The 18508-nt window shown below is 39.0% G+C and overlaps 2 protein-coding genes across 3 annotated transcripts in view; one reads left to right on the top strand and one right to left on the bottom strand.

Annotated features, from left to right (window-relative positions):
* The window catches only part of PMM2 (phosphomannomutase 2), a 32111-nt gene extending 17357 nt beyond the window's left edge, over nt 1–14754 (bottom strand). Inside the window, exons 1-6 of the mRNA XM_020972933.2 lie at nt 14567–14754; nt 7446–7557; nt 6492–6568; nt 5803–5894; nt 3654–3753; nt 3410–3485 (exon numbers count right to left, since the gene is read on the bottom strand). Coding sequence (XP_020828592.1) covers nt 3410–3485; nt 3654–3753; nt 5803–5894; nt 6492–6568; nt 7446–7557; nt 14567–14632 — 523 coding nt within the window. The 5' untranslated portion in view covers nt 14633–14754. The remainder of the gene's footprint in view (nt 1–3409; nt 3486–3653; nt 3754–5802; nt 5895–6491; nt 6569–7445; nt 7558–14566) is intronic.
* A 64-nt stretch (nt 14755–14818) lies between these two features.
* Nucleotides 14819–18027, top strand: TMEM186 (transmembrane protein 186). 2 transcript variants are annotated; one of them, XM_020972934.1, is made up of 2 exons: nt 14819–14929; nt 16742–18027. In XM_020972934.1, exons 1-2 carry the CDS (start codon nt 14834–14836, stop codon nt 17366–17368), a joined length of 723 nt encoding a protein of 240 aa, XP_020828593.1. In that variant the 5' UTR covers nt 14819–14833; the 3' UTR covers nt 17369–18027. The 2 variants fall into 2 exon arrangements, with proteins under 2 accessions (XP_020828593.1, XP_020828595.1); XM_020972936.1 differs by lacking the exon at nt 14819–14929 and adding an exon at nt 14936–15163.
* The last annotated feature ends 481 nt before the right edge of the window (nt 18028–18508 follow it).

Raw genomic sequence — 18508 nt, 5'->3', positions numbered from 1 at the left:
CATATACACACATTTTTATATTTAATTCAAAGAAAGAGAAAGAGTCGCTTCTGCTTTATTAATGGAAAGACTCTCAAGTTAAAAGCACTTCACATCTCTGTGGCAGAAAGAATATCATTTTTGTTACTACTTGTGTCCAATCAGGTAATTGTTAATCTGATTCCAAACACTCCAATCTTTGACACCTACTCATTCAATAAACTAGATCTATGAGTAGCTTTTTGAGGAATAACTGTGAAACATACAGGTCTGGCACAAAGGAATGTAGTGATTGGGAACTTCAATTATCCAGACTTCTGCTAGAGCTTTAGCTCGGACAAAAAGCAGAACAATTAATATCTTCTTTATTGAGCTTAGTGATAATTTCATCCTTCAAAAACAGTAGAGCACTCAACAAAGGGAAATTCTATTCTGGGTCTGATTCTTATTAACAGTAAGGAACTGTTGGGATGCAAATGGTGGGGACCCTCAGGTGAGTGACTTTTCCTAAATCTTTCCTAAAGATTATGATCAAGAAGAACAGTCTGACATACATCCTAGATTTGGGGAAAGATGATTTCAAGGGATTCAGAGAAGAGATAGGTGGGATCTCATGGACTAAAATGCTTCAGGTACCTGAGTATGAAATATATGAAACACTACCAGAAACAATTCAAATGAGGAGAAAAGAATGGGATTTCTCAAAAAAGACAGATGCGGATGGACCGTGAACTCATGAATCAACTCAGATTTTTAAAAAAATGTACAGAAGATGGAAGTGAGACTAAATAACAAGATGAATATAAGAGGGTAGGAATACTAAAGCTCAGAATGAGGTGAGGCTGGCAATGGAAGATAAAGACAACAAAAAAGGGATTACAGCTTTGCTTTAAGTGGATGGGATGATAATTAACAGCTAACATCTATATAGTGCTTTAAGGCTGCCAAGTGTTTTACATATGTTATTTCATTTGATCCTCACAACAACCCTGTAAAGTTGGTACCATTATTATTCCCATTTTGCAGATGAGAAAACTAAGGCTAGTGGAGAGATTAAGAGACAGGCTTGCCTAAGGTCACACAGCTAGTTAAGTGTCAGAGGCAAGATTCAAACTCTGGTCTTCTTGATTCCCAAATCCAGAATTTTCTATCCACTACACTAGAGGTATTAAACACACAGGCTGCATGTGGCTCAAAACACTCCTGAAACTCCTCAAAACACCACTTCAAAATGTAATTGGGAAACATTTAACAAAATGGATCCTAATGTATGGCTTGGTGGCCCTGTTCCCATTTGAGCATTGCATTATACCCCCTAGTCACTCCAGATGACTAAAGAGAAGGTAGAGCTGCTCAAATCTTATTTTGTTTCTATTTCCTCTGCAAAGGAAAGCTAATTTTATACTGGAAATAACAGAATAAAAATAACTAACAGTGAACTTACCATTGAGATAAGCAAAGAGACAGACAATGAGGAAGTACCTACCTGCCCTTTCAAGTTACCTGCTCCAGATTTGGGTCCAGAATTTACTGGGATAAGTGACTGCTCAGTCAATGTCAGTGGTGTTTTAAAGATAGTGGAAAATGGGAAAGGTACAAGATTGGAGGACAAATGTCATGACTCTTCAAAAAGGAAAGAAGACTACTCTTTGATTTCTCCTTTCAGTTGGAAATTTTTACATGCTAAAATCCTCTTAACCTAAAGCTTAAAGTTTAAGCCAATTCTGGCCTCACCTCAAAGGTATAATTATCAATGACATGATTTCCCTTCTTTATTTTCTCCCCTCTTCAAATCACTCAACACTTTTGGCAGTCATTGGATCATGGGCTCAGAGTTGGACTGGGCCTCAAAAGCAATTTATTTCAATTCTTCATTTGACAGATAACAAAACTAGAGTCAAGGGAGGTTATATGACTTGGCCAAGGTGACAGTGGTAGTAAGCATCAAAAGTGGGATGTGAACCTTTCTTTCTCAGAGTCCATCTGGCCATGTCCTTTCTCTAATTAAATCTTTTCAATGGCTCTCTACTGTCTACTGAGTAAAGTTCAAAATTCTTTTGCCTGGCACTCAAAGTCTTCTGTAATCTGGTGCTGACCTATTGTTTTACCCTTATTTCCTAATACTTCCCTACACGTATTCCACACTTTGGTCAAAATGGACTGCTTGCTGCCCCTCATGAAATCCTGCATTTCCCAGTTTCTGTCCTTTTGTTCACACTGTTACCTATCCCTGAGATTTTTATTTCCTGGATTTAGGAAAATATGAGTTTCCGTACTTTGATCTGCTGAATTTTTACCTCTCCTGAATTTATACCTGTGGTATAAAAGCAAAAAAAAAAAAAAAGAATTTCCTTTTCTCTGATAAATCCCAATTTAAATTTACCTCTTCCTGTAAGCCATCCCTGACATCTCCAGTGGGTAACATTACCTTTCTTTCCTAATATTTCTATTCTGCACCTCTCTTATGGACTTATTTCAAAAGATTCTCAGTTCCTCTGGTACAGGTCCTTTTTCTCCCTGACAAGTCACTACCCCATCCATGCCTCAGTACAAAGTTTTCTGTGTTGTGACTGCCAAAAATATTTAGCACCTGGTGACCAACCTCTAGTGACGGTGTTTCTGAATTTGGCTGAGCTGTTTCTTGGACAATGCTCTAATGGCAGGCCCATGCTTATTTCCAGCGGAGTAGTATCCGATAGTTTGCATTCTATGGATTTGAACCTAAGGTAAAGGTTCTTAGCTAACCTTTTTGGTGTAAGGAATTATTTTGGCAGTCTGATAAAGCCTATGAATTTCTTCTTGAAATCATGTTTTCAAATGCATAAAAAAACCCCACAGGATTGCAAAGGAAGCCAATTATACTGAAATACAGGATCCTATCACATATGATTACATATAATAAGACTTGTTTCAATACTTCATGGATCTGTGACTTCATCTGTTTGAGTATTTCCTCTGATATAAATTCCTCTACTACCTGATCTTTGAAGATTGCTTTGAATGAAAAATTCATCATCCTGTACCCAACCTGGTGATAAGGCTTTCTAAACTCGCCAGGTCAGTCCTTGGATGATGGGAAAGGGTCCATAATTACAGTTGTTCTAACTTGTCGGCATCTATCAGAGTTTGTGGTCAGCTGGCATTATATGAAAGAGTCCACTTCAATGACATAATGAAGCAATGAAGCAGGACTCTGGTGGAGGTTCATGTGGTTTTATAATATGCTACAGTGTATTTTAGTTACCTGTGTATATGTCATATCCTCCTACTAGATTGCAAAATTCATTAGGCTTGGAATGGTGACTTGTACTTCAACTGGCATCTAGACCACTGCTCTACACATAACTGAGGCTTAACAAATATTTACAGAATTCAACAAGATCTGGTAAAGGGTATCAACATCCCAAACAGGATTTACAACAGGAAATACCTATAGAAAATGTAAGCCCCTTTCCATCAAATGTTTTCTGCAGATCACTCACAAATTTCTGCCTTATATTTTCTTTCTGTGGAGAAAAAACAAAGAGACATCAGTTACTAACCAAACTTGATTTTAGAAATGTAATTAAAAGAACAAATATTTTTCCTTATTTTATTCTTGGTAATGAAGTAATGCACCTTAGCTCACTTTTGTAAATATAATAGTTGGCCAAGGACTTTTAGGAAAGACTTACTTTATCTAGTTCATAAAATTCAAGTCGTTCTTCCTGGCTGCAGCTTCTTCCAATAGGAGACACATTTAACATCCCATTTCGGAATTCAATGAAAGTGCCCCTGAAGAGAGAGATAAACTAGAGGAAAGGTTCACTAAGAAATAATGATTTGAGCATTTTCTAATTGCATAAACAGAGGCTGAGATGTTGGGTAACTTGAAAAAAGTCAGAATCTTCATGTTAGATGAAATGAGAATACATGTCTTCAAGACACAAGTCAATGTCAAACAACTATCATGGAAAAACATTCACTTTTTTTTTTGCCCTTTTTGGTGAGGCAGTTGGGGTTAAGTGACTTGCCCAGGATCACACAGCTAGTGTCAAGTGTCTGAGGCCACATCTGAACTCAGTTCCTCCTGACTCCAAGGCTAGAGCTCTACCCACTGAGCCACCTAGCTGCCCCTCAAACAACTTTCAATTACAGATTTATGTTCAAGTACTATGTTTGCAAAATAGCAACACAGAACTTTGCTGAAAAGTGCTATGTAAACAAACAGTAATACTACTGATATCACTACAAATAATAGTAATAAATATTTGAATAAAAGAATATATATTAATATGCCTATACTGTGGAGTTTAGTTCCAGATGGCTACTTTGTAAGAGAGACTTTAGATACACTGCTTTTACTAGAAATGCAGTGCAAAAACATTCTTAGAACTGTCCTCTAAGCTCTGGTGATAAGTAAGAAAACCAAAACACTCAGGGAGAGATTAATTCTAAATTATAGTTTTAAAGTTTTACAAAAAATCATTTCATAAACAGTAAATTCTTTATGATACCAGACTGAGTTTTCCAGGAAATATCCTGAATTTACCCTGAAACAAGGATAAGAAGTAATTCTTCTGTATTTTTAAATTCCCACTTTGAAAAACAGTTTAGTTTCAGAATGTTAGGTTTCAGAATTATCAAAATATAGCGTCCTCCACAATCCAATAACATATAAGCCAGATTTCTATTTCATGAAATGAATATTAGTCTATGATGAAATGTAGTAATTCCCAACAGGAACCTCTTTTTATTTTTATCTTGGTCTAATTTGTAGTCTAACTAAACTGAACCTTTAAGTGTTGCCACCAGCCTCTTATAAGAACAGCTGAACCTTAACTAACCATAAATCACCTAATGAGAACTCTCAATTAAACAGATCATCTTCTCCTCTGCACTTAGAAAATAAGCCTCATTTAAGACGTAGTGATAAAAACCAACTCCAGACATTTAGCCCACTCATCTATACCTATAGTAATGTTCGTAATGATAATTATAAAGCCTTATAAGATCCTAAATTATCAAAGGGAGATTAAAAAATTTGAAAATAATTTATGTACTGCATAGTTTATTTTTTAAGACAGAAAGGAATGCTGATACATTTCAGAAAAGTTTTTAGCAAGGTTTTGAAAAAAGGATATCTCAATTTGTCAATTCAAACAGTCCATTTTCTGAACTTTGTGATTTTTACTTATATATAGATTTTTATGTAAAAAAATCTATAGATGCATAGATTTTTTTATCTATAAAGAATCATTTTGAGCATATCTTAACCTTTGGTTCTAGAGACCATAAAAAGCTGGATTCTCAATGTTGCTGCCTAGATCACTAAATTACTACTTTATTCTGTGATGAGAGGTGGTGTGGTGTGGCAGATAGAAAGCTGGCCTCCAAGTTATGATGACTTATTTCAAGTTTCATCTCTGACATACTAGCTGTGTGACCCTGGGAAAGTCACTTAACCTCTCAGTGGTCTAGGCAACTTTCTAAGACATGAAATTGCACAAAAAGAACCAACTTGCCTATATTAGTAGAGGAAGTTCTCTCTACCAAAAAAAAAATCATAGGTCTAGGTTCAGTTCCTAACACCCTTACCATTCTGGGATATATTTCATCTGAGAAGGCCTTTGTTCATTGACCAGAGTAATTTACAGGCTCCCCTTCTACCTTTTAATAGTCTGAATTTGTTCCAACAGTATAGTATGTCCTCAAACCCAAGTGGCAGTTTTCTGATTAAAATTAATACTAAGTCCACTAATAATACCAGCATCTAAGACATCAGATCTTTATGACAGATGGAGGATATGTATCTTGATTATGCTAATAAGGATATCTACCCACCTCTTCTTTGGCAGCTTAATCTTGGCAATGTAACTCAGACAATAGTTGATTAAATCTTGGATTAGGTCTTCACCCAGATGACCCTGAATATTCTAAACGAACAAAACACTTTGGAGTTACCAGATTGAGTATGATACATTTCCCAAATGGCTTTCCAATCAACAATCATATGAGGCAAATATGTACTAGATTAAGACATGTCATTACCTTCTTTATTTTTCCTTCCTTTAGTTTTCCCATGATTAAACAAAGTTGGGTTAATCAGAACAGTGAGTTTAGTAATCAAATGTGTTTTCTGCTTCATTACTCTGGATTCTGTTTTCATGGGCTCGCAAATGCAAATAAAACCCAGAGACTTACACCTTCTTAGATTGTATTCAGTTAAAACTCCCAATGAAATCAAAGATGAAGCAGGTTACAATACACACTGTCAAACAGCTCCCAGAATCCAAGTACAACATACTACCACTTTTTCCAAAAATTGTCATTTTTAAAGATCTACTTGTTGCTGTAGGTATTTGTGCTAAGAAAGACTACAACACTAAAAACTCATTAGGATATACCATTTAAAGTCAGAACTTGGATTTCCTACCCTATTTCCAAAGCATGGCTATCATATCAAATTTTATTTTAGAAATTGTTACTATAACAACGTAAAAAATATTTTGGAGACTCTGAAACAGACCTACCTGCTTACACAGAAATTTGCCATCTTTGTATGCTACCAAACCATTTTCTGGAAAGACGTAATCATATTTTTCAAGCACTAAAAATAAAAACGAGTAGCAAATCATAATGCAACTTATATGTTTCTATTCAAGATTGATTTTTTAAAAAATTACAAGTGATGTGATAAAAAGAACATCAGCCTAGGAATTAGGAGACTTGGCATGGAGTTTGGGTTCTGTCATTTGCTATGTGAAGTTGGGCAAGTCAGTTCATGCCTCTGCATCTGTTTCCTCATCTGTGATGAGGTTAGACTTGCTGATGTTGATAGCTTTAAAATTCTGTGATTACATGGTAATCCATTCCCTAACAGTACAGGTTTTACCCTATTACATGGCACCTGAACACAACACCCCCCTGTGGTGGCAGTCCTAGAAGATGCTAAGACTGTTTTTCTGTAACTAGTCTGGGATAAGAGAGGGAGAAGGAAGAATATCGATGACCAGACAATGCAACTGAATAAATTGTCATTTAAGAGATTTAAAGCATCTGAGAATACAATAAGAAACACTAGACAATGGGGAAAATAGTCATTTACAGGAGATATATAATATTTGATCCTCAACATCTATAAACCAAAAAAAAAATACAACTTGCACATTAAAATATAATTTGGAAAGTAAATTATTATATTTAAAAGTATGGTCTCTAATTCTAAGTAGGCTAGGGCCAACAGTAATTCAAATTATGCCCAATATGTTGTTATTTTAAGGTGATTCTACTAATATTTGGGCACCAAGTTTACTTACCTGCTGACAGTTCCAGTTATTTATAAGATAAGCTATTTGGTAAACAAGGAAACAGGAATCCACCATATGGGAGGTCCAGGCTTAGAGCTGTATATGACTTAATAGTTTTTAACGTCATAATTTTCTGAAAAGAAGTTAATATTTTACTAGACAGTAATCACTTTTTACCATTGTCTCCCAGCTGTTCCTGTACTTTCTCAAAGTCTGAGCCTCCAACTACTCCAATTTTTATCTTCTGCCTCAATTTTTGCAGAAAGTCATCCATTTCTTTGGTGATTTTCTGTATATTTAAAAGAGACAAACCAATTAAACACAATATGGCCATAAAATTAAAATTAAAGAATTTATAACTATGTCTTTTTAGGCCCAGATGACTTTATTGTGGATTGGTAAAATCAGAGCATTTAGGATTAACTAGCAAGCCTGGATCAAGTCATCTAACAGTGCCATAAAGGAGAAGAAAGTTTACAATTGCAATGGTGAAAGGGTTTCCTTCCTGTTTGATGGGCTCAAGTCAAATATTTTCATTTCAATTATAAGTACTTCAATGTTTCTTGCTGCTCAAATAGTCAAATCAAGTTACCTAAAACCCTAAACCAAAACAAAATAATAAGAAAGAAAAATTCACTCATATCCACATTAATGTGCAACAAAATGACTTTAGAACAAGTATATTTTTTATCAATAATATTTATAACATGTATGTCACACTTTCAAAAACTTAAGCATAAAATTCAAATCTAATATATATACAATCTGGAGTTTAAAAATGTAAACAGTGCTATGTATATGTATCTTAAAATTTAAAATGGTATGAACCATGTATATAGTACTTATCTAAAATCAAGTAAAGGCTATGAAAGAGAATGCCTCAACTAGTTTATTATGCTTTAGCTAGATTAGAAAGAAGCAAAACCAGTTAACTCTGGTCGTAAAATATCAGAAATTCAGCATATTTCCTTCTCCAAACAGAGTCTTATGCATAATTTACCACATCTTAATCTCACAGCAAAATGACGAGCTAAATCACCAAGATATATTAAGGCAATTGGGTGGTGGAAGACAAATAGTTTATTGATCACGTAAAAGCAACATCCACCTATGTACAACCACAATCCCTAGATAAAATCCTACATACCACAGAAAGGTTTTTGTATAAATAATCACTTCCATGTTCTTTTTTTTTTTGTTTTTGTTTTCTTGCTTTTTGGTGAGGCAATCAGGGTTAAGTGACTTGCCCAGGGTCACCCAGCTAGTAAGTGTCAAGTGTCTGAGGCTAGATTTGAACTCAGGTCCTCCTGACTCCAAGGCCAGAGCTCTATCCACTGTGCCACCTAGGTGCCCCCATGTTCTAAAATAACATCACTTTATGTTATAATAGAAAGAATGCTGGACTTGGAGTCAAGAGACCTTGGTTTGAATTCCAGCTCTAACTCATCTCTTGTAAATTGTGTGACCATAGACAAGTCATCTAATCCATCTAGGCCTCCATTTCTCTGTGTGTAAAATGGGGATGATATTTGTTTTTACTATTTTATAGGGATAGGGTGAAGGAAGTGTTTTGTAAAGTTTAAAGCACTAAATGTAAATTATTATTACTGACAATTACAAGGAATTCTCACTATGAATGTAAAATAATACTTTCAAAAATCCTTGCGTCATTTTTGGACACATTTTATACTGGCACAAGACACTAACCAGCTAGTTTCCAAACAAATTCTCCACAAGGTATAGGTTCAGAAAATAATCAAGGGGCAGCTAGGTGGCACAGTGAATAAAGCACTGGCCCTGAAGTCAGGAGTACCTGAGGTCAAATCCAGCCTGAGACCAAACACTTGACGCTTATTAGCTGTGTGACCCTGGGCAAGTCACTTAACCCCAACTGCCTTTAAAAAAAAATAAAAGTATGACTATAGCTTTGAGTAGGTTACTTTCTCCTTTTATAATTTGCCAACAATCATGTTATACTGAAAGTAAAGTAATACATCTACTAACAAAAGATATATTCCAGTAACATTCTTCACATACTATAGCTGGACAGGACCTCAGAGATCAGTTGGCCCAATATCTTCTTTTATAGATTGAGAAAACTAGAGAGGTAAAGCGATTTGCTTAAGGCCATACAGCAAGTCAGTGACAATGTCAGAATTAGACCCTGGTCTCCTGACACTCCAAACATCCTTTTCATGATCAATTCCATATTTTGCCAGGAACTTCATCCCTATAGATAGGAATTATATAGGAAATATAGGATGTCAAATGTGGTAAAATTATATCACTGGAAAAAATATACATGGAGAATCTTGGGGCAGAAGGGATAATGGACAAAAATTAGGAAAAAGGCATAGGAAAACCCTGTATTCAGGCAAAGAAAGGGACTGGAGGCATAACAAGGTCTCAAGAGAGAATGATTTGCTAAAACAATGCTATGACCAGAGAAGATTCCTGATCCTATGTGACAAAGGACACTGGTTTCCCTACCAATGAACAGCAACTAGAAATTAAATAGACCTAGGAGCAGCTTCAGCTGAAGTCTTGGTTTCTTTTTCCCAGAGGAATAGGAGCCATCTGGTGGAGAGAAAAAAGAACCAGTTTCCTCCAAATTTCCTCACCTATTAAGAGTCAAAGAGTGTTGCTGGAAGGGATCTTAGACATTATTTGTCCAATATCTATCCAAACCTTTTGACAAAAGGCTTACAATGAAAATGGTATTTTAAATAGCACAGGAAAACTCAAGCACTAAAAATATTAGTGAAAGAATCACAATACTACAACTGGAACAGAGCTTAGAAATCCTCTTGTTCTAACCTCTTCCTTTTACAGATGAGAAAACTGGTAAAGACTTGACAAAGAATTGAGAAAATGAACCTCTCTCCCTTCTTTGCAGGGATGAAGGACTACGGATGTGGAATAATTCATACCCAGACTCAGCTGATATGCTGGTTGGTTTTAATGAACAGCTTTTTCCCCTTTTCATCTTTTTTTTTTCCATTCTCTGTTACAAAGGATGGCTTGCTAGGTGGTATAAAAACGAAAGATATCAATGAAAAAATATTTAAAAGAAAATAAATGGACTGGAGCTTAGGAATCATTTTATTAAACTGAGATTTTTAGCAATTGTATTTTCTGACTTTCAGCAAAGAGGATATAAAGATTATTCTATTAAAAATACTTTAGCTAATATAATATGGGTTGAGGGTCAGCCTAGTAGAGTGGATAGTTTTGGACTTGAGATCAGAAGACCTGGGTTTGATTTTTGGCTCTGACACTTATTAGCTTTTAACTGATATAAGCCACTCAACCTCTGATTCTTTTTCCTCATCGTAAAATGAGGGTTCATTTCACCCTGGAAGCACTTATTAAACATCTACTATGCTCCAAGTGGAGAAACATTATGTCACAGTGAACAGAGAGCTGCCTTGGAGTCAGAAGACATGGGTTCAAGCACCACTTCTGACATTTGGCTGTGTGACTGTAGGCAAGTGTCTTAATTTCTCAGTGCCTTACAAATCACAGAATAGTTGCCCATTTACATTAGCATATCTTTACTAGAAGTTTCCTACATTAATTAAATAAGTCCCTACCAAGAAAAGAACAAAAATAAAAACCCCAAACTCCTGCTATCTGCTGGGGATACAAAGACAAAAATGAAACAATCCCTGTCTTCAAGGAATGAGTATTATTAAATAATAAAGTTAATTCTCCCTAACTCATGGGGTAGTTGTGTGTGTGGAGTGTTAAATGTCTATTATTAATTATTATAATTCATATAATCACCAATAAGTATTTCTTTTAATGATATATTTTACTTCAATTTCATTTTTCCAAGCTCCCTCTCTCACACACCGTCCTCCAGAAAGTCACTTCCAAATAACTGGAAATAAAGTACAGTCTTTTCTTCCCATCTTTACCACAGTAATATACAAATTTCACCCTCCTCCCCACCAAAAACAAAAATGACTTGTGCTTATGCATGAGGAAAATATTTAAAGTACAAAGGACCTATTCTACTCAAGTAAATATAACTTCCTGGAGTCCAATTGTATCTTACATTTCTTTTGCATTTCAGGCCTCCCCACATTAGTATAATACAGTACTATTTAATATGTACAACAGAAGGCACTCATTAAATGTTTCCCTAATATAAAAGTATCCATGGATCATGAGACCTAGGGTCCTGTTTCAGCTAGATCTGCCTAACTGAATGACCTTGGAGAAGTCACCTAGTCATTCTGTTGGTTTTCTTACCCAAATAAAGAAACCTGAATGAGAGAGAGTAAACGAGTGGCAGTTGTAGGGTTCAAATGAGCACAGACTTATGTCCTGTCCTTTGTAGTCCTAGTTTTACAAATGTACCACATATCTCTTGAGGAAAGTATGGAGCTCTGGATAATGCTATCAAATGTAAATATTTACTAATCCAACTATTCCCTGATTGCTCTGCCTTCAATTTTCAATACTTTAACGAGTCACGATTTGTTTACTACTCCCTTGACCAAGGCAGACTTCAAGGAACCCTCTCTAACTAGTCTTCAAGACAAGTTTGTCTTGCTTTTCAAGTTGTCTTGAAGAGTTGCTTTGGCTGACATTAATGATTTGTCTTTGATGTGGGCCAAGAGAACAAACTCTTAAAGCACCTGATAAGGAGCTTATATTCAGCTAGCACAGCCTCTGAGTACCCACTGTAACCTCTACGATACAATGAGAGATCAGAGGATTTTAGGGAAATAACTGCTCCTTCTATCCCTTACAAACTGCCCCGAGGCCATCGTGCCAGGGCATTTCCAACTAGGGACCTGGTTATCTACTGACTTCCAAGCCAGTCTTCAAGAGTTCAATAGTTGACTTAGTCTTCCTCTCCACTCCAACTTCTGCCCTTATATTTGAGGGCTTCCGTTTATATATTGATGAAGTCTCAAATGCCCCTAATCTCATTATCACCCACCTTCACAATCTGTAACTCTCAGATTGTCCTATCTGACCACAACCTCTTATGAATCGTCCTTCCCCTCTTCTTTACCCCTTCTAAACCTCTTAACTTTATTGCTGCTCAATCCTTTCTAAACCCCAACCCTGAATTACTTCCACTCCTCCAATCCAAGTACTACAAGGAATTTACAACCCTGATGAATGGGTCTACTACAATCTGATGTTAGCTAATCTAAACTGAAATCTCTTAGCCATATACCAATTCTTTTACTCTTCCCTGTCTGACAGGCTTTCAACCCTCCTCACATGGTCCCCATTCCCATATCCAATCAGTTTGTCAATCCTTTTTCTTTCTACCTTTTAAGCCTCCTGTTCCCATCTTCTCTCTACTTAAAACATACCATAACAATTCAGGCCTTCATCTGTCACCAGGATAATTGCAATAACTTCCTAGTTGGTTCCAGTGCATTTAAACTTTCCCCATCTACTACATCCACTACATCCTGCACACAGATGCCAAACTAAACCATGTGCCTGACCATGTCACTATCTCTATTCAAGAAGCTTCAAGGGCTCTCTACTACCCCTAGGGAGAAAAAAAAAACCTCTCTAGCACTTAATGACTTTCACAATCTGGTTCCCTGAACAAAACATTCTATCTTCCAACTTTATTGCCCCTGCACAGACTGTCTCCTATGTCTACAATGAGCTCTCTCTTTCTCTTACTTTTGCCTCTTGGAAACCCAGCTCCCTTCAAGTCTCTACTCGTGTTACTTCCCACAAGAGACATTTCCTGATTTCCCTAATTATTAGTGCTTCACATCCTGCACCCTCTCCCCCACTAAATTATTCTGTATATGTTTTATATTTATCTGTATACACGCTGCTTCCCCAAGTAAAATGCATGAACCTTGTGGGCAGGGGTCATTTCTTTTCTTTTTTTTTTTTTTTGGTGAGGCACTTGAGGTTAAGTGACTTGCCCAAGTCACACACTAAGTGTCAAGTGTCTGAGGCCAGAGAGCTCTATCCACTGCATCACCTAGCTGTCCCCTTTCTTTTCTTGATCTTTGTTTCCCAAGTGCTTAATATATAGTAGGAACCTAATCAGTGCTTGCTGAATTGAACCAAAATGAGCTGACCCCACCTCACTTCCATACTAACTTGTACTTTCCAATATTAGTTATTTTGCTGGATTTTATTCAGGAGTTTGCTCAGACTCCATGTCTGGAAGACATTCCCTTAACATCTGAACTCCCATTTTTCGAAGAACTTAAGGAGAACACGAATATCCTCTGTGACACGGCTGATTATTCCCCTACCTCAAAGTAACTTCGTTCTCAATTAAATTTTTTTGGCTCTATATTTCTCCTTTTGCACTTATCATATTTTTCCTTATGGCACACTTAATTATGCAAGGTCTCATCTTGTCCTATTAAATTATAAGTGCAGCACGTTGATTCTTCATCAAGCTAGATGCCTGAGTTCAAATCCTGCGTTAGCCACTTATTAGCCATGTGAAATCCTAGGCAAATCACTTAATCTCTCTAAGACTCAGTGTCCTCATTTTTAAAGTGAAGATAATCACAGCACCTACAGAACAGGGTTGTTTCAAGACTCAAATGAAATAACTAACACATGTAAAGCGCTTAGCAAACCTTAAGGCTCTATATAAATGCTAGCGATTATTACCATTGTATCCCCAGGTACATAGTAGGCACTTAATACATCTTTGCTGAGTTGCAGAACTAAATTTCTTTGACTCCAACAAAACTTAAGCTCCCAAAGGGCAAGCATCCCACTTCCTTCTCATTCCCGCCCTCACCCCAAGAGCCCCATAATGAAAGACTGTGCTCACGGAGCTACCACCCAGACCGGATCAGACCCCTTCCCGAAAGGATGCGTGCCTGGGGACATTTTTTGTTGGGGGAGGGGGAAGGAAATCGAGGAAAAGGTTACACTTTTTTATTTGGGGTGGGGGAACAGGACACGGGAAGACTTGCTGTCCAAGGTTGGGTGGGATCATTCTTGGATTGGGGCTAAGGGTTCGAATTCTGACCCTGCTGCTTATTAGCTATGTGACCTTGGGCAAGTCCTCTTTGGGCCTCAGTTTCTTCATCTGTAAAACAAGGGGCCTGGTTGGTCCAGATCACAGGTGCTCTTTACGGCTGTTCCTGGTTCCACGTCCTAGGGCCTCACACTCTCCAAGGGCTGTGGAAGGTCACCAGCCCCCTCTCGCTCCTTGCCCCGGGGTGACGAGCCCCACCAGGATCTCTACCTCTCCCTCCCCCACTCCCGCACCCTGGGGAAACTGAGGCTCTGCAAGCAGGCGGCAGCGTGGGGAGGGCTCAGGGTCGGCTTGCCTGTCGCGGGGCGGTGAGGGTCCCGTCGACGTCGAAGAGGCAGAGAACAGGGGCCGGGGCCGCCATCCTAACACCTCAGGTCACAAGCGCGACGGGACACGCTGTCACTTGAAGCTTCCCGGATTTGCCTCATGAGCCGCGGGGCACGCCGGGAAGGTGAAAGACGAGTGGCTGCCAAGTCAACAGCCCCAAACCCTTTCTAGAACCCACGATGAATTACGGAACTACAACTCCCAGAATGCAACGCCCCAAACATGTCCCTGAGCTATGACCTCTAGGGGTCAGGACACGTACACGCCAGAACACCAAGTAGTTCCGGAGGACGGGCCAGGTTCGCTTCCGGAAGCGGGCGGCGGTACCATGGTGAGCACCTGGGTTTCCTCGTATAGGGCAGTGGGAGCTGTCGGGGTGCCGGAGATGAGCCTTCTGGTAGATCCATTAGCTGGGAGTCCGAACCTAGCTTTTTCATCAGCGATGGGCGAGAAGAAACTCCTCTCCCGTCTTGGGGCGAGGGGGGAAGCTTACTTGGGGTCCTTCGGGCCTAAGGCACCTGGTCACCACGGAAGATCGTGATGTCTATTCAATTGAGTAAATTCAGTAAGCATTTATTAAGCACCTACTTTGTGCCAGGTAGTGTTGCGCTAAGCGCTGGGGATACAAAAAGAGGTCAAAGACGGTTCTCGTTCTCAAGGAGCTCACGGTCTAATGGGAGAAACAACGTACAAACAGATATATACAAGGCAAGATAGTACAGGATAAATAGGAAATAATTAAAAGAGGGAAAGCGCTGAAATTAAGAGGGGCTAGGGAAGGCTTCCTGCAGTGCCTGGCCTCTGAGCCTGGCGATGGGACTCCTCCTCCACTCACCTTCCCATTCGAGGTCTTTAGACAGTGAGACCCCTGCCCCCTTTTTAATCCCATACTGGGACATCATGCCCCCGGCGTCCCGAAGGCCCCCATGATTCTTCGTGCTGCTGAATCACCCTGAAGGCCCTAGATGTTCCTTCCCTGGGCTGTTCTTTTACCTCCTCCCCTCCCCACTACTCCTTCCCTCCCATCCCCCCAGGGGCCAGAATATCATTTCGGCCACCTGTTAAACTATCTTGGTTCCTTTCACTAGTAAACTCTATCCTACCTTTTCTGGATTTATGATGTTGCTGCCCTTCATGCACTGTACGTTGCAGCCAAACTGGCCTTCATGCTGTTCCTGGAACGATGACCTCTGCGTAGCCTACCCTCTCTTCACCTGATGCCTGATAACACTCTTCCTTCCTCACCTCGCCCTGTTTTAGAATCCTTAGCTTCCTTCAGGGATCATTTCAGATGTCATCTTCTACGGGAAGTCTTTCCTAATTCGAATAATCCCTTCCACCCCACTTATTAATGTCTTCCACATCAAATCAGTCAGCAAGCATTTACAGCTATGCACTAGATAAAGAAAGCCCCCCCCCAATAATCCGTGCTCTCAAAGAGTGGGAAGCAAACAGGGGAAACAAAATGCATACAACTGTGTATAAACAAGTTATACACGGAATAAATTGGAAATAATCAACAGAGGAAAAGCACTGGAATTAAGGATTGGGAAAAGCTTCCTGTAAAAGGGGGGATTTTAGCTAGTACTTAAAGGAAGCTAGGCAGTCCAGGAGACATAGACAAGGAAGGAAGGAATTTCTAGTGTTTTGTTTGAGGAAAGTATGGAGACTAGTGTCACTGGATCACAGACTAGTAGGAAGCCAAGTTTGGAAGTGATGAGGTTAGACCTGGGCTTTAGAAAGATCACTTTGATACATGAGGGGAAGATGGACTGGAGTGGGGAGAGACTTGAGGCAGGGAGACCAACTAGCAGCCTATTGCAGTAGTCTCAGTGTGATGTGATAAGAACCTTTAGCAGAGTGTTGACCTTGTCAGAGTCAATAATGGGGCAAATGTGAGAGTTGTTGGCAAGGTAGAATCAACAGGACTTGACAACTTATTGGGTATGGGAGGTAAGAGTGAGGAGCTGAGGATAACATCTAGGTTGTGAGCCTGGGAGATTTGTGTTATCTGTATTATTAGTAGTCTTTATATTTATTTACGTGTATATATGTTATATATACCTGAGGGCAAGGACTCAACTTCCCTTTACTTTATATTGGGATTTGTGAGAGAAAGTGGTTTTTTTTTTTCCCCTTCCAGGTTACCATCTTCAAAGCTGGTTTCCCAATCCGTTGGGTGGTGATGTTACAATCTTGGCCTTGGTTTCGCAAGATGCAAGTTCCCAGTTTGTATGTGGGCAGGCCTATCTCCATATCTCCTGATAAACCATCAACCATGGAGGCTGAAAAATTCCAGATGATTTATCGGTTTCCAGGCATCAGATTCTGTGGGTCACTTTCTCGGGTGAAGATTCTACAGACAGGGATTACTATGGCAATATTGCCACCTGGCTATTATTGTTACATGCAGGGCCTCATTCCCCTGGACTGCCTATTTTTCACAGGAGGTGTTGCTAGCTTTGCCCTAGCCATGTTGTACTGGATTAGTCATTTCTTTCGTCGGCTTGTTGGGATCCTTTATGTGAATGAGGCCGGCACTGTGTTGCGGGTGGCACACCTGACCTTCTGGGGCAGGCGTCAAGACACATATTGCCCAGTGGCCAACATAATTCCTGTGTCTGAGACCAGTGAACATCCCTTTGGTGTGTTCTTGAAGATCCGACAGTATGATGGTGATCAGACCTTCTACTTAACACTTCGTTTTGGACACATCCTGGATAAGAAATGCTTTGTGCAAGTGTTTGGGAATCTTGATGGAAAGCATTGATGGTTTGGCAAAAAAAAACTCCTGGACCTTAGGGGAATGTGCTTTCGCTGGAGCTTTGGATGGTAGCCTCAAGTGTACCTGTGCTGTACCTGTGCCAAGCATATCTCCCAGGGCTTAAACTACAGAGAGAGGTCTTCTATGTGCCAGGAACTTGTCTTTCAGAGTCAGGAGATAAATAAACTGGAAGCAGATCTAAGTTTCTGGCAAAACAAGTGCTGAACAGACTCTGAAAAGGAATACCCAGTGGAACCATGAAACTGATTTTGTGGTACAGTGGGAATTGATTTTCCGCTGGCGTACTTTTTCTGGAAAAAGGCAGTTTGATTTTCTGGAGAGAAAATTGTCAGGACATAGTGAATCCTTGTCCTACAGTTGACTGATCAGAATGGCCATGATGGCATGTGAATGACATTCAGTCTATCAAAAAGAAAGTATTACTCTGCTGATATTCAGTAGGTGCTTGAGGAAGACGTGACTAGTATAAAACATGGCTGTTTTCATCCCCCTCAGAAAGGCAGCTTTGTGTACTCCTCAGAAACAGTATGGAAATCAGAGGTTAGCATAACATCACAATTGTGATTTTTTTTTTACCTTTCAGAGATTTAAATAATCATTCATTGTTAATATTACAGTCTAATAAAAATAGTTTTGGGAGTTGAGTCATTTGTTCATGTATTTCTGTTTTTTTACAGAGCTTCAGCAGGGCAGCATGACTCATTGGGTGATGCTGCAGGTATCTTGGTAGGAAGAGGGATAAACTGTCACTGGCTGCCAAGTGGTTTTAATGAAGGTCTTCAGCAGGTGCTGTCTACCTCAGGCTCATGTTTTGGGGATAGGGGAGAGTTGTAGTAACTTGATTTATGGTCAAAAGAATTAAAAGGGGTCCTTTGCAAGCACTATTTCAAGCAAACAGTGAGATGGATCAGCCTGTAAAACCTGAAAGCAGCATTTCAAGTGACCTTAAATTATTCCAGTTACTTGCATAACCATGACACAAAAAGGGACTTTACCTCATTGATGAATTTGCTCCATGTCAAAAAGATGGGAGGGGAGGCAAAAGAATAATAAAAGTCATTCAAGGAAAGAGTAAGTATGGGGGGGAGAACTTGAAAAAAGAATTTATAGTTTATAAGGACAAAG

The sequence above is a fragment of the Phascolarctos cinereus genome, unplaced genomic scaffold, assembly GCF_003287225.1.
Source record: "Phascolarctos cinereus isolate Bilbo 61053 unplaced genomic scaffold, phaCin_HiC Scaffold_4;HRSCAF=312, whole genome shotgun sequence".
Lineage (NCBI taxonomy): Eukaryota > Metazoa > Chordata > Mammalia > Diprotodontia > Phascolarctidae > Phascolarctos > Phascolarctos cinereus.
This window is presented reverse-complemented; position numbering and strand designations above follow the sequence as displayed.

Coding starts and splice junctions, on each gene's coding strand:
- TMEM186 (XM_020972934.1), top strand. CDS start 14,834: ATGACCTCTAGGGGTCAGGACACGTACACGCCAGAACACCAAGTAGTT. Junction 14,930..16,741: donor AAGCGGGCGGCGGTACCATG/GTGAGCACCTGG, acceptor TTCCCCTTCCAG/GTTACCATCTTCAAAGCTGG.